The following is a 14998-nucleotide window of genomic DNA, read 5'->3' as shown; positions in this document are numbered from 1 at the left end:
GAACATCCAGGATATGAAGGATAAGAACATACCTAAAACAGTCCCTTAAAAAATAATTGAATTAGCGTTTACAGGGCACATGCCAAGGAAGAAAAAGGAAACAGAAGAATCCGCCCTGAATGGAGAAAGGACATATTCTGTAAGCATGCTGATTTGAGCTATATTTTCAAGTCATGTACTGTGCTTTAAAAAGGATTAAACCCACATATACTGTAACAGAAATCATTACTCCTCATTTTTGTATGTTTTATTTGTATTATGTCTTCATTACAAGAAAGGTAACTTTAAAAATACAAATCTGCCGCAGAAAGTACAACTTTGACAGTAAGAGCAATCATGCAACCCACTTCAGCTGTGAATTCATCCAGTAGTTCCAGTAAGAGGATGCAATTACTTTACAGGAATGTCAAACAAGCTTTTATTTAGCTATCAGAATACCAAAGAAACTCCACAATATTTTGGTTAACCTAATGGAGATACGATATGATTTTTACAGACTTTTGCAGATATTACAGATAAATGGCTTACTAAAGATGCAAGCAATATGAATCAAATAATCCCTGACATTTCCCTTTTTTTTTTCTTTCCTTTTTTTTCTCCCCCCCCCCCCAAGTTTAGGCAATGCCAGTACAAGACAACAGATGATGATCTGAATTTTGCATTTGAAATACTTCCGAAGTATGATTTAAAGACACCTTCATACATTCTGGCTCATGGTCAACTTTATAAGTAGACTAATAATAGTAAAACTGCTGTTAATATGGATCATTACTGGATTGCACATTTAACTATACAATACAATCCTTGTTTTCACCTCAGCTCACAAAACTGGGAAGTCGTCATTTATAATATCCTACAATTCCCAGCAGAAGACAAGGCTGTCTCAAAAATGGTGTTTGCTCCAAGATAATGGATTGACAGACTTCCACAATATTCAACCGTATCTTCACCTTCAATTAATTTTTCTGCTTCTTGTTGTAATCATGTTCGGGGGACATGTGAAAAGTTTATTTTAACTTCTAGCTTGACTAATTCCAGCTGTCTTACAGCTGCATGTAACAGAGAATAGACTTCAGTCACTAAAACCCAAGAACAACATAGATACCACAAAAATTAATACTGTTAATTAAAAGAAAATCGTAACCAATGGGAAACTTGTACGCAGTAATCTTAAAGTTAATATGCTAAATGGTGAATGATGTGGTTGAAGAGCTGACTGCTGGCCAGGCACTGTCTGGCTTCCAATCAAGTGTATGAGACCATGAAATACAAACCAGAGCTGCTGTTCACCATGCTGCTTTTAACCCGTGAAGAGCAAACACCCGATAAAACAATACATAGTTCTTAGTGCGGAGTTAGCATACAGACCACTTTCTATTGAGTGTATTGTCAGAACAGAGAAAAAAGATTTCACCTAAGATAACAGACCACATGCACAAATTCCAGATGCCTCTCAAGAAAGCAGTATTGCTTTGAACAGCATTTTAACCGTGACTGCCACGTGCACGTGAGGCGAGGCTGCGTACACACCATTACTGCGTTTCTGTTGAAAAAGAAAACGCTGCCTCCTCCTTTTTCAGAAAAGAGTCCATTGTCTTGCAGACTTCCAGAAAAACATCCTCCTGCCTTCCTTCTGCATCAACCTGTGAAGCAGGCAAAAAACAGTAGTCTTGATTATGTGACAAAGAATTATCTCAGAATCTAAACAATGGCACAAAAAACTGGTCCAATATAAAATAGAAGTTGTTCTGTTTCATGTTATAAGTGTGCTAATGTAGAGGAGAAGCTTCCATAAACCAAATTATTCACTGTGTTTCCACAGATTTATGTGAGAAGATTCTGTAGGCTCCATCGTCTGGAGCAAAGTACCTTAGTCAAATGAGGGAGCTTAAGCTGCTTCTCCTAAGTACTCATGTTTTAACGTAACATTACACTTTTGATATACAGCACAGTTTCTAAAGATTTTTAGAAACTCCAAAAGAAACCTAATAGAATATCTTCGATATCATACCATTAATGAGATGAATAGCACTGACTTGTTCATTTGTTTCTTGTCATCAAAAGTGTCAGAGTCTGTAATGCTGTGGCTGACCTAAAAGCCTGCAAATGGCAGTAGCTTAGCAAGGCTGTGTGTTTCTGCACATTGGTATTTGCAAGCTTGGCGAACTGGTTCTGGTTTTATGACGACCTTTGGGCAACGCATGTTTTACAGTGGCACTGGTTTTGTCGTGCAAGAACTCGCTTTCATTGAAGACATTTGTTTCTTAAACACCCCAAAGATTCTGTTTTGGCCACAGGTTGTCCAGGCTGCTCAAGTGTATTTTTCATGACTGATCTTCAGCAAAAACAAGACCAATTTATTCTCCTATGCTGAGGAAAAGAGAGCTGCATTTTAGCAGAGAGGCATGATGTTTGTAGCCAGTAATACTTCTGTTTATTCCCTAGAAAACGTAAGTAGCACTGAGCTTTTCTGAGCAATGAGTTTCACGTCCATCCCATGCAGTGACTGTCGTGCAGGTCATTACTTGAGGAAGGAGAGCTATCTTCTGCCGTCACAGTAGCGACAGAAGCGGCTTTCCTGCTGGCTGTGTACACCACGCAGATTGCACCTGATGATTATTCAGTTCCTCTCAAATGCCTGGTGAGAGCCTTGATTCCTTACTCAAAAGCAAGCTTCCTCTCTGCTTCTCCATGCGTAGTCTTTCACGCATGCATACCATGGAGTTTGCACACACTTAACTGGACCCATGACAACTTTGCTAAAGCCTGTTTTTCTGAACTATGTATGTGCTGCATTTTCATCTGCAAGTTGCTGATTAGGATGCCAGACAATTATAATGTTTCAAGGGGACATTCCTGACCGTCATACTTTCTGCCACCTCTTTGTTTTGCAGGAGAATAAAAGGAATTTCAAATTCCAAAAAATGCCTTTTTAAAATAGGCCGTGAAATTATTCTCAGATACGGTGTTGGCTGGCAGCCAGCTCCTGCACAGTCGGAGTGCACTCAATGTACATTTAAGTCCCTCGGTGCTAAGTCTTGTGTGGGAGTCAGCAGCTGCTCCTCGCAGAGATCCAGCAAGGGATTGCATTCACACTCCGTAGCTTGGCTTCGCTCTTGGTGGCATCCACCGATGCTGCAAAGTTTGGTCCCTTGTTGCATCCTGTGGGAAGTGCTGGCACACGCAGGCAGTCTGCCTCCACACACAGCAGTTCCAGCACTGGAAACGACCGGCCTGGCCAACCTTTAAGGAGCCATGCCTGACTGGGTTCAGTCCCCTCGGACTCACCGCAAACGTATCTCACAGTCTGAGCTGAACTACCCTCTCCCCTCCTGGTAAGCTTTCAGAAGCACGGTTCTCTTGCTTCCCTTGCTCTCTGTCACATTGGTGTTTGCTCACATTGCTGCGTTATGTCATGCTGAAGCACGCACATGCTGGAATAGTTTGTGAAGCAGCAGGTGGTGCCTCAGAAAGGTCAGTTCTCAGACAAGGGCTGCATGTCTTTCAGAAGCTTTCTATGCCACAGAAACAAAGGGCTTAGGAGGGGCTTACTTACTAGTAGCAAAGAGAAGAGGGGAATGGTGAACCATTCTGGACCAAACGCCTACCATCTCCAGTTAGAATAAAACTAGCAACTCCCATCTCAGCTGCTATAAAGCAGCTTGTTTTGTCCGTCTCAACTGCCAAGACACCTATTTTGATACGGCTATCCCACAGGAAATAGACTTCACACAGGGTGAAGGCCACAGCCATTTCAAAGCTCTCTTGTCTTAATATGTATTTTTATTATCTCTTTATTCCATAAATACATCTGCACTGGATAACCAATCTAACCTAATCAGCACAGCTGATTGCCATTGGCTTTTTGGCGACCTCTTCTAGAACTGGGACTGATACTCAAGTCTAGATGTAGGCAGTTGTGATGAAGAATGAGGTTTGTGAGCGTGGAAATCGCCGCCCTTTGTGACTGGCTGGAACGCTGCCTTCCTAACAGTCACAGTAAAATATGGATGAGCGTGACTAATGACAGCCCCAGTGCTTCCCATGCTGGCCTCCTAAATAACAAAGGTACAATTCATAAAACGAACTTAAAGTCGTGGCACAAAACTAACTTAATGTGACAATAATTCACAGCTAGTACCACAGTAATTCAATGACACTCTCTGCAGCTCCAGGAGAGAGAATTGTGTATTTCTCTTTCTCATATTATAACAAAGCTCATATATTAGGACTGTTTTTGAGGTTATTCAAGGCTACTGTCTCCTCATAAAAGCAAGATCCAGATACAGTTTTCCATAGTGCTTCCAGTTTTGAAATGCCACTATGGCTTTAGGTAACTTCAAATACAGAGAAATTTAATGAGCGCATATGAAAAATGACTGGAGTAACCATCTTCATAGTACAATGTTGCTCCCTTTGGCATTAAAATCAGCCAATTAAATTTTCTGTCATCAAGTCTCCATTTCTTGTAAGTTTTGGGATTTAGAACCTTAAACGTATACTGCCACTGAGAAAAAAACGACTGTCTGTAGAGAGGATGGCTGAGGACCACCCTTTTCAGAAAGACAGACTGAGACTCTGGAATAAACTCACTAGTTAGAAGCTTCTTAAGGAAGGCCAGTCAAGCTCAGCTGTGTTGTCACTAACTTTTATATCTTTGTCATTAAAAAGAGTGTTAAAAACCTCTCTGAGACAGTGCAGTACCTGGTTCTCAGAGCAATGGATCAAGCTGTCTGGGAATCCAGTGGAAACGTGCTGCCCTGGTACCTATTCACATTTGGCATGAATTTACCATTGTGTTTCATCTATAATCACCTGCTAATGTTTCCGATGTATCTTTCTAGACTGGTGTCTCATCTAATGGGTCACAAGCCACCAAGGGAGATGACACAGAAACACTTGTTCCTTTGTTCCCCACCTACTTACCTATCAGGGTTAATGATTCTCTGACAACCTTTCAAAAGACAGAAATAAATTACGTACCTGCTATCACTTCTACCATTGATTATCCCTTCTCTAAAGGGGAAAGTACACATCTGCCCCTCCCTGGAGAAACCTCTAACAGGGGATCAGCACAAGGCGGCTCAGAAGTGGAAGATCGTGAGAGGGTGGATGGTCACTCCTTCTGTCATAATGGTTCTGGAAAATGTTTGTGGTAAGAATCTAATAACTACTGCTTACCCAGCCTGTGACTGCAACTGATTTTAGAAAGAAACAGTAGAACACCACTGTGAAAAAAGAAGGAAAAAAAGAAAGGAAAAGGAAAAGGAAAAGGAAAAAAAGGAAAAGGAAAAGGAAAAAAAGGAAAAGAAATGCATTTTGGTTGAACTTTGTAGGCTAAGCTTCCGTAGTATGTGATCTGAAATAGTGAAGGTTTTTGGACATCCTTGAAAATCCTCTGCTCTGGACTGCCTACCTTATTTGTTACACTCATGCCCCTTGTCCTCAGATGACTTTGAATAGGAAACTTGTATCTAAGACACCTGCTAGGTGTCTTACGTTAGCTGGGTAGGATCAGTTTTGTCTTGCTTGACTACCAATGCATTGCTCTTCATTACTTATTACCCTCCTACATACTGTCACTTGAAAAAAGCTTTAAAGGATGAGTCAGATATTAAAAACAATCATTTTTTTTTCTCCCTTTCTTCTCAATTGACAGAGGGACATATATTCAAAGGTATTCACATTTAGCCACGTTAAAACACAAGTAGGTGCCTACTAAATTTTCAGATGCACTTTTCTGTACAGCTGCCTTGGAAATTGCTGAGAAATAAATTTAAAACCAACAGTATCTACCTGCTTACTACAACTACCATAGCGCATGGTTAATACCATTCATCTGAAACATCTGATTCCCACAGAATCAGGCAGCTTGCAACTGTTGTTTTTGTGAGTAGGGCTTTCAGTCCTTGCATTTCCAGTATGAGGTCTTTGTTAAAAAGCACCCGCTTGCTGTCCTTCGCGGCAGGTGGGTGTTCTCTAACTGACTATGAAAGAAATTACGGAATATTAAACTATATCCCCAAAACATGATTTTTTAAAAATTAATTGGAAAATTTCTAACTTACTGTTACAACAACTTTACCTTCCAGAACACAATTTAGAAAATTAATGCCTTAGCAGAAAAGTGAGCAGAGGACACTGTCATTCTTTGCCCTTCATTCTTCAGTCAGTTTATCTTCCCTTGTAAATACATCCTCGTGACTTATATCACAGTTCTTCATCTCAGCTGGGTGGCTGGAAGGATCACCATTATTTATTTCTGTCAGGTTCACAGATGTTTCATCTGCACCCAAATTTTCCACCCTTTGTGCATGCCGCACGCTTCTATTGCTGAGCAGAAACACTGACAGGTAATCTTAGTCAAAGGGAAATTTCAAACCAAGTCCTGATCTTCGGCAGCTTCATTAGGTCCCTGTTCTTGTTCAGAGGTCAGCAGAATGGAAAAATGTTCCATTTCCAAATATTATATTAGTCATTTATGAATGCACCTATGCACAATAACTCTAGGTTTAGAGAAGGTCATAAAATTCTCATTGATTAAAATGGGAATGCTGTTACAACCATTTACCTTTGTCTCTTCCGTGCAAGTAAAGCAAAGAGAATTCCTAATGACTGCAGAGGAAGCTAGGTCAGACTCAAGCTTTTTTTCTGTCTCTACTGTGTTTATTAGGCTCCTTCCATCCGTGCCGTAACACCCGTTCCAATGCAGAGAATGAGAAAGCTAATTTGACAGCATAGAATCCTTAAGGTTGGAAAAGACCCTTAAGATCATCGAGTCCAACCGTTAACCTAGCACTGCCAAGTCTACCACTAAACCATGTCCTCAAGCACCACATCTACCCGTCTTTTAAATACCTCCAGGGATGGAGACTCAACCACTTCCCTGGGCAGCCTGTTCCAATGCTTGATAGCCCTTTCAGTGAAGAAACATTTCCTAATATCCAACTTAAACCTCCCCTGGCGCAGCTTGAGGCCGTTTCCTCTCGTCCTGTGACTTGTTACTAGGGAGAAGAGACTGACCCCCAGCTCGCTACAACCTCCTTTCAGGTAGTTGTAGAGAGCGATAAGGTCTCCCCTCAGCCTCCTCTTCTCCAGACTAAACAACCCCAGTTCCCTCAGCTGCTCCTCATAAGACTTGTGCTCTAGACCCTTCACCAACTTCGTTGCCCTTCTCTGGACACGCTCCAGCACCTCGATGTCCTCCGTGTAGTGAGGGGCCCAAAACTGAACACAGTACTCGAGGGGCGGCCTCACCAGTGCCGAGTACAGGGGCACTATCACCTCCCTGGTCCTGCTGGCCACACTATTCTTGATACAAGCCAGGATGCCATTGGCCCTCTTGGCCACCTGGGCACACTGCTGGCTCATGTTCAGGCGGCTGTCAACAAACACCCCCAGGTCCTTTTCAACACAGTCTCAAGCAGGCTTTGATATGGCACAACAGATCAGTTCCTCCTCCACTGAGTGCTCATCCAACATCTAATTCCCACACCAGACCTTCTGCTGGCCTTATGCCCAGGACTGAATTTTACATTTGCATATAATCTGCTTGTTTCAGGACTCAAAACTTTTAGGCTGGATGGGACAAGTTAAACGCGTAGCACTGTTGCCACGTGCTGTTCCCAATCTGTGGAAAACTTTGTCTAGCCCTAAATACACTGAAAATGGAGAAATCAAATAATACCAATATGCCAACCCTATTTTCTTGTTAAAGAAGTCTGTTTAACAATTTTTATTTTCTTTTCTGTGGCAAAGCAGGGACTGGGTGCTACAGTTAAGCCCTACGAGACATTATCACTTATATAATTAAACACTATTTCACCTACAATTATTAGTCGTGCTTAGTCACACATTGCAATAAGCTAGAAAAGGTTAATGCTGAGTCTTCATGGCAGTTAGGTGGGATTTAGACTCTAATATTCCTCTTAAAATCTCAGCTCCACTCCTCTGAATTCTTAAGAAAGTGCATGGCTGGCATCCCAAGGGACATAAAGCTCACATGGGCCTTCCACTGAAGAGCTGCTTCTGTTGAAATAACAAGCCTGGGCAGGAATAACTTTCCAGAAGAAGGCAACTAAAGATTCTTTTAGAGCCTTCTTCTCTTCCTCTCTTAAATAGCTTCTCTTCAGATGCTTTGGCCATCGCTTATCCTGGGATCACAGACTGATCTGGATCTGCAAACAGCACCTTCAGGTAAGGCATCACTTCCCTGAAGCTATTGGATCCCACCAGCTTTGCCTGACAAAAAGAGTACACAAGCCTCTGGTCTGTATTTACATGACAGTCCATGGATTATTTTAAAAAATCCATTAATGTAGATGAGATCATTTATTTTAAGGAGTCTTCGAATCAACACTTGTAAATTAACTTTGGTGCCTTTGCGTGAAATGGATTAGAAAATGTATACACAGTTCTTTCAGTGAGCAGAATTATAGAGGCAGCAGCATCTTAATGGGAGCATCAACATCTTCCACCAGCATTGGTCAATGCTGGAGAGTAATAAAACCCACTTAGGAATGAACAGATTCCCAAAGCTGAAACCATGTGGTGTTATAATGAAAATCAGGAAGAAAAATATTAAACGTGTTAGACTGCCTCTAGGTAAAGCCTCAGTCTTCTGTGTATGTGTATGATACTACAAATAACAAAAAAACGAGGACTATTTTAGCCTAGCCCACACAAAAAAACCTGCAGTCAGTATTACTGATAGTTTTTCTGCTTTCCACCTGAATTTCCTTTCTTTGTTCAGAGAACATCAGAGTGGCTGCTCATGTCAGTGCTTAGCAGTCTGTAAAATACGTTGCTATAAATAAGAAACTAACCCTGTGTCCTGGGAATTGCAAACTTCCCCCCTTACTCTCTGCTCTCTTCAACACATGCAGCCTAAACATATTCACCGCTAAAATAGTTTTAAAACTGTAAACCTAAATGTCTATTTTCTCTTAATTTCCCACACAGCTAACGGTTACACATTTTGTGTTAGCTAGTTCTCTTTGTTTCAAAACAGCTGTTGACCATCTTAACTGTTTTTGCTTTGTCTTTATTCTGCAAATTGTTGAGCCAAATAATGTATACGTTTGTAAGATGTGCATTTATAGGATAATAATACAGGTTGGAAAGAACCTCAGTGGGTCATCTAGTCCAGCCTCCTGTTCAAAGCAGGACTGGGCACTGGAAGGATGCTGCTACGCCAGGCACTATGCTTGACTTGTGTCATTCACCAAATCAGACGGGATGAAACTCTTTGAGTTCACTTATCCAGGAAAATTGCCTAGAAAAAGTTCCTAAACAAGCATTCCTTCCAGAAAAGAAATTACTTTGTTTCACAGTATTTAGTGTATTTCCAATACGGATTTTTTTTTTTTTAATTCCTGCACTGTCCACTGCAGAACGGATAGGGAATATTTGGATCAGAATAGCTATTGCAGTCAATTGCCCTGGGCAAAAAAGTGCTCAGACCTACTTTTCTACTTTGACTGTAGGTGCAAAGTAAACTTTAAAATAGATTCCCACAACTGTTCAACATCACTTGGTTAAAAAAAATCAGTTCTCTCACCCATGAACAATAAAACGTTAACGTACTTCTTGTATGAAAACTACATTGGCTTCTGCTCCTTGCTGTACGGGCACCAGGGCTGCAGGCTTGTACCCGAGGCTGGCTGAGGGTGACAGGGACAGCCTGGGAGGATTAATTCTAAAAGCCTACATCTGCTGAGTATTTTGGCAATGTTCTCTAAATGCTGATAAATAACTGAACATGTACTTGTCTACATCATAACGGTTGGGGAAGGGGCATCTCCCTACTTAAGTCCGTAATGGAATCACATCTTTGATAGCAGAGGTGTATTTTATCAGTTCAGTAAAAAGTCGATGGGGTAGACATTTCAATACAGAGTACCTGTGTTCAAGAAAAACAGAACATGTTTTTCAACCTTAAAAGGACATTTGACATGGTAATGTTTATAAAGCTGATCTTACAGAACTTTCATACCCAATAGTTCCATCCAGAAGATGGAAGTACGTTGAACACCTACATTCATCAGAAGCAAGAACAGACACTGTACAGACAGTGTAAGAAAAACAGTGTACACACTGTTCCAGCAATGCATGAATATTTTCTAACAAGCAAACGCACAATGTCAGTTCCCCCAAAAAGTAATGATAAAAGAGTGCAAAGCACATATCCAGTTCTGACCCATAGGCTAGGCAAGTCCCTTAAGGAGCTAATGAGCTATAAGCTTTCAAGAAAAGACTGCATGTTTTGCCATTGCATAGATTGCATAGCAGATAGAGCAGAAACTTGCAGCAGAAGTATTAAGGAAGGACAAGTGAAATAGAGCAGACATCTTATTTCACATCAAGTGAATGCAAAATCTGTGTGAAAGTATTTAGTGTATTTTCATTCTCTTTGGGGCTGTCACTTCCCTGATGCTTCAAAAAGGGAAACACTGGGGTAGGCACAGCTCACTGAAATAAGATCTTAGAGATACAGGGAGCTCTGTTTTCCTTTGCATGGCACTGTGTTGGTGTATTGTGTATTGTACTGAACTCTTAATTAGATGCATCCTTGCAATGTTGGCAAGGTAGCTCGTCAAAGAAAATATAAATAAAACCAGATAATCATTCTTAAGCTTAAAAAAGAAAAGTAATTGGGGATTTTTTTTCTGCCACTCTGGAGTTTGCCTTCTGTCCACTTACTGTGGGGTTAGCAAAGGACATAAGTCAGGACTTTCTCTTTGAGTATCATTTTTCTCAGGACTATGTCATTTACTCTGTTCTCAGGTCAGGATATGGGTGCATAAATTAGCTGCATGTTTCTCTTCTGGGAACTTTGCAGAGGAGAAAGGTTTGGGATATGTGATTTGCATGTTTGCTACAGCCTTTAGAAAAAAGCTCCCATAATATTTCCAGAAACTATTATTGGATACTTTCCCTTTTAGAACAAGAAGGATCAGGAGGACTAGATCTTTCTATAGGTGAACATAAGGGATAGTTTGCCACGACGGAGCAGAGAAATATATAAACAGAAATATAAATATCCCACGTAAATGAGTTTACAGATGTGCCAGCATATACATCAGTTAATTGCACTGATGGAACTTTTCTTGCTTCTCTGTAAAGTATTGATTAGAGAATAAAAAGAATGTTTTAAATATCACATCCTCAGCAGGTGTAAACTGAGGGAATTCATTGAAATTAATATATGTCATTTGTTTCAGCAGAAAGATCTTTCTGTTATTCATGTCTGGTTTATTTCAGGATATACACTGTCAGTTTTGTAAATTTAACTAAAGGGCTTTGGATTAACATAATCTTTCATCCTAACTCTGAAAGCCCTTATAGAGAAATAAATCCTAATACTTAAAGAAAAGCTTTCCAGCATTAATGTTTAATAAGAGATTCTATACAGATGAGGTAGCGATTCAGGATATGTTCTCAGACTCAAGATAAATCTGTGTTTTTATTCTTTCAAATTGCATTGTGGAACTCAGAAGTTTGTAGAAGCTGCAAATAAACCAGGGAAGCATAAGATAAGAACAAACTGCAAAGTGCAGAAACTAATACAGTTCATAAATCATGTCGTGTCAGTATTTTCCAAATATTGCTCATATAATGGAAGTAAAAAGCAATAATTTAATTCAAAAGGTCAAGCAATTTACCTTGCATAACTGTGTCTTCCTTTCATAGTATGCAATCACAGGTTTTGATGCTTGGTAATAGCTTTCGATTCCTTCCTTGATGGTTTCGGCATTATCAGAGTGCAGACTGCTCTGATTTCTCATCAGAAGGCGACTGCTCATGGTTTCTGCAGAGCAGTCCAGGCAGAACACAAGTTTTGGTTCCCCAATCTAGAGACAAAGAAAAACAATACGAATTCAAACCACTAGCTTGGTAAAACTGATTTTGTTTGGATAACTTTAAAACCAAATGCTACCGAAAGAGTCATCTAGGAATTTATTAGCAAATTACTTTCCTATTTGTCTGTGCAGAAATTATGCTTATTAACAAACACCTCTTATTGTAGAAGCACTTAGAGATCCCAGTATTCAGGATCAAGGCTGTGCTTGATTGGGCTCTCCACATACAGAGAAAAAGAGATATGATCTGAAAAATTCTGGCTACTTGGACTGAAGATAGTCAGTTTGTTCATTATTTGCAGTTTGATAAAAGGTTGACGCAAACAGCACTGGACTCATGGAATGCTCGAAACAGTTAATTTTTTAGCCTTTGCTTTGTTCAATCTGTGAAGAGCATATTTTCATCCAGGGAGCACTAAACTATAGCTTAGAATTTCAAGAGGCAATAGAGGGAAATGTCCAAATTAAAGTGTGCCCACTTGAAACGGAAATGAGTAGCAACAGACAGGCTCAGGGACACCATCAAACCCTTGTTATTGGACGTATTCACAGGAATGTCACAGACTATTTTATGTCAATATCTGCAGTGTAACTCTACATCATTACTACCCATGGCATAACGGAAGGATGTCATAAATTTCTCTATTTTCAAATTGGTGAGTAATTTCTGAATTCTATGAGAAGCCCGCCACTTGGTGCTTCTTGGATAGTGCCAAACTAGTTGGAAGGGAGAGTCTGCCCGTTTCTATAAACAAAATAAATATGGATTTATTTATTTTTATTCCCAGGCCTTGGCAAAGATAGTAAATAATTGTCTCTATCTACAATTGATAGTAGATATTGCAGTATTTTATGGGTGAAAAAGAACTGGCAAGAAAGTGCAAAATGTTCTTTATAGTATTTTAGGAGAGAGCCAAAAGTTCTAAACACAAATCCCCATCGTTCTTTCCCCGAGATGCTGAAAAATATGCGTGTCATTTAGCATAAATCTTGCAATACACTGTCATGACTGTCATGCACCCTGCTCAAGCACAGCTCGCTCTGACACAAGGTTTTGTCCGAGCAACAACTGTTGGGCTGAGTCTAAGGGGATAAACCTCACTCTACCAAGTAAAATAAAGGTGTTACAGGATCAGAGAAAAGTAATGTGGTAATTTTTCCATGCAGATAGGTATTAAATTCTTCAATGATGCTCTCAGGCTTTTTCTCACTCCTTCCCTTTCTAATAGGGATTTGGAGAACACCTTTTAGGAAAGAGTGAGAAGTCTTGAGAAAAGACGACTGTTCTTCACACTAGTGACCATTAGAAATTCATGCTTTTATCATGGTCACAGCAAAGAAAGTCTGAATGACTGATATATGGAAATTGCCATTGCTACCTTTGTTGACAGCCCTTAAAGGAAGAAATATTCTAAAGGTAAATATGTCATGTTAGGCCTTCTGCATTTGACTGACTATGTCTGGATTATGTTGACCCTTCTGCTACCTTAATGACTTTCTAAGAGACAGCTGAAGTCAAGGGATTATGTCGGACAGTTCAATGACAGGCTTCTATCCATCCATTTTTTCCACACAGCTCAGAAAACATTAATGCTATTAGCAGCAGTATTGGGTTTAGGGATTAAAAAAAGCCAACAAGGCAGTTTTAACAGTGCAAGAGACTTAGATCAGAAGTTAAAAAAGATGTGGGCTTAATCAATGATTAAAACAAATGTCCTTTTTGTATAATTGGACTAGGATGGTGAGAAGTTGTTTCTTCCGAGCTCCACAGGAGGAATTCCATGGCCTGTTCTAAATTACAATACAATAAATGAGGAATGTTTCCTTTCATCAGTTATATCATCACCTTACAATGAGGATATGAAGGAGTCTACTGACTGGTAGGATCAGATAATAGTATCTTGTTTGACAGACCGGGTCTGATTTGCTTTTGAAAAATCTATGTGGCTCTCTTAAAAGCTTCAATGTTGCTGTTCTCTGGAATTTAAAACGTTACAGAAATGTCATTCTTCTGAGTTAAAAACTGCAAAAAGTAAAAGTAACGCCCCTATTGGATATTACAGCAATCTTTTACTACTGTTGCTTTTTTTTTTTTTCAAATTACTGGTTTCCTGACACAATTTAGCTTAAATAATACCTGCTGTGGGGACATCTGCAGGAAGCCAAACGAGCCTAATATATTGGGTCTTTACTCTGTCTTACTGGGTATCTTCCACCTGGTAATGTGGAACTTATAATTTAATATTGTTTTCTACTTCTCACCTAGCAGAAAGACCGAGGAGGGAACAGAGACATGCGCTTCTCTAGAATTATGGCTAGGTAAAAGCACAATTATATCATAGAAATGAATTGGGCAAAACTGGCCAAAGAAGCAGCTTTTTCTACATCGCTAATTTTATTTAGGGCTGTCAAGCTTTTAAATATAAACACTATTCCCGATGCCTTCTAAATAGAACAGCTTTTTGTTAACAATTATAATGCTTTTTACACATCATGTAGATGTGTAGCATTATTCATTTGCAGTTTGTTGCCGTTAATTAATAAAGCCTGATGTCCACCTCTTTTCATTCAATTATAATGTAGGAAGAACTTCTTATCACCCTTTATAAAGAACGGGAAAGCTTTATCTTAATAATGACTCATTTAAAAAAACTTCACAGGCTTACCGAGCAGCTTACAGCCAGCCAAGTTCACCCTGTGAAAACTGAAGTGGATACATGGATACAATAAGGATGACTTAGCACATTCAAAATTACCGCTTGGGGTCCTTGTATTTTAATCCAAATGTCAAAGGCAGCTCAGGACTCCAGGATCTTTTGCTGCTACAATGTCTACGGGAACTGAAAGGGGATCTGCTTTTGCACTGGATGCATCAAGACTTGTTTGCCTGGCCATGCCTCAGTCCAGGACACTCCAATCTCTAAGTCCTACTTTATAGCATACACTAGTGTTCACAGCACATGACACATACCCCTGCCAGAAAAGCAGCACTGCTGAAATAGTTCCTCCTTCTACACAAAATGAAAGAAATCTCCAATGTCTTTTTAATACTCTGGCATTTTAGTAAAGGAATTAACAGATCAACATTTCTGTGAATGGCTTCTATAGCAAACCCTATTGCCTATTATTTTGTCCAG

General features: G+C 39.9%; 1 protein-coding gene across 1 annotated transcript in view; it reads right to left on the bottom strand.

The window, feature by feature from the left end:
- Positions 1–268: 268 nt before the first annotated feature.
- The window catches only part of AK5 (adenylate kinase 5), a 96660-nt gene continuing 81930 nt past the window's right edge, over positions 269–14998 (bottom strand). The window contains exons 13-14 of the mRNA XM_082311522.1: positions 11664–11852; positions 269–1643 (exon numbers count right to left, since the gene is read on the bottom strand). Of these exons, the coding sequence (XP_082167648.1) occupies positions 1533–1643; positions 11664–11852 (300 nt within the window). The 3' untranslated portion in view covers positions 269–1532. The remainder of the gene's footprint in view (positions 1644–11663; positions 11853–14998) is intronic.

This window comes from Platalea leucorodia (genome assembly GCF_965183815.1).
Source record: "Platalea leucorodia genome assembly, chromosome: 5".
In the NCBI taxonomy this organism is placed as follows: Eukaryota; Metazoa; Chordata; class Aves; order Pelecaniformes; family Threskiornithidae; genus Platalea; species Platalea leucorodia.
Note: the sequence above shows the minus strand (reverse complement) of the source record. Positions and strands in the feature narration are given on the sequence as shown.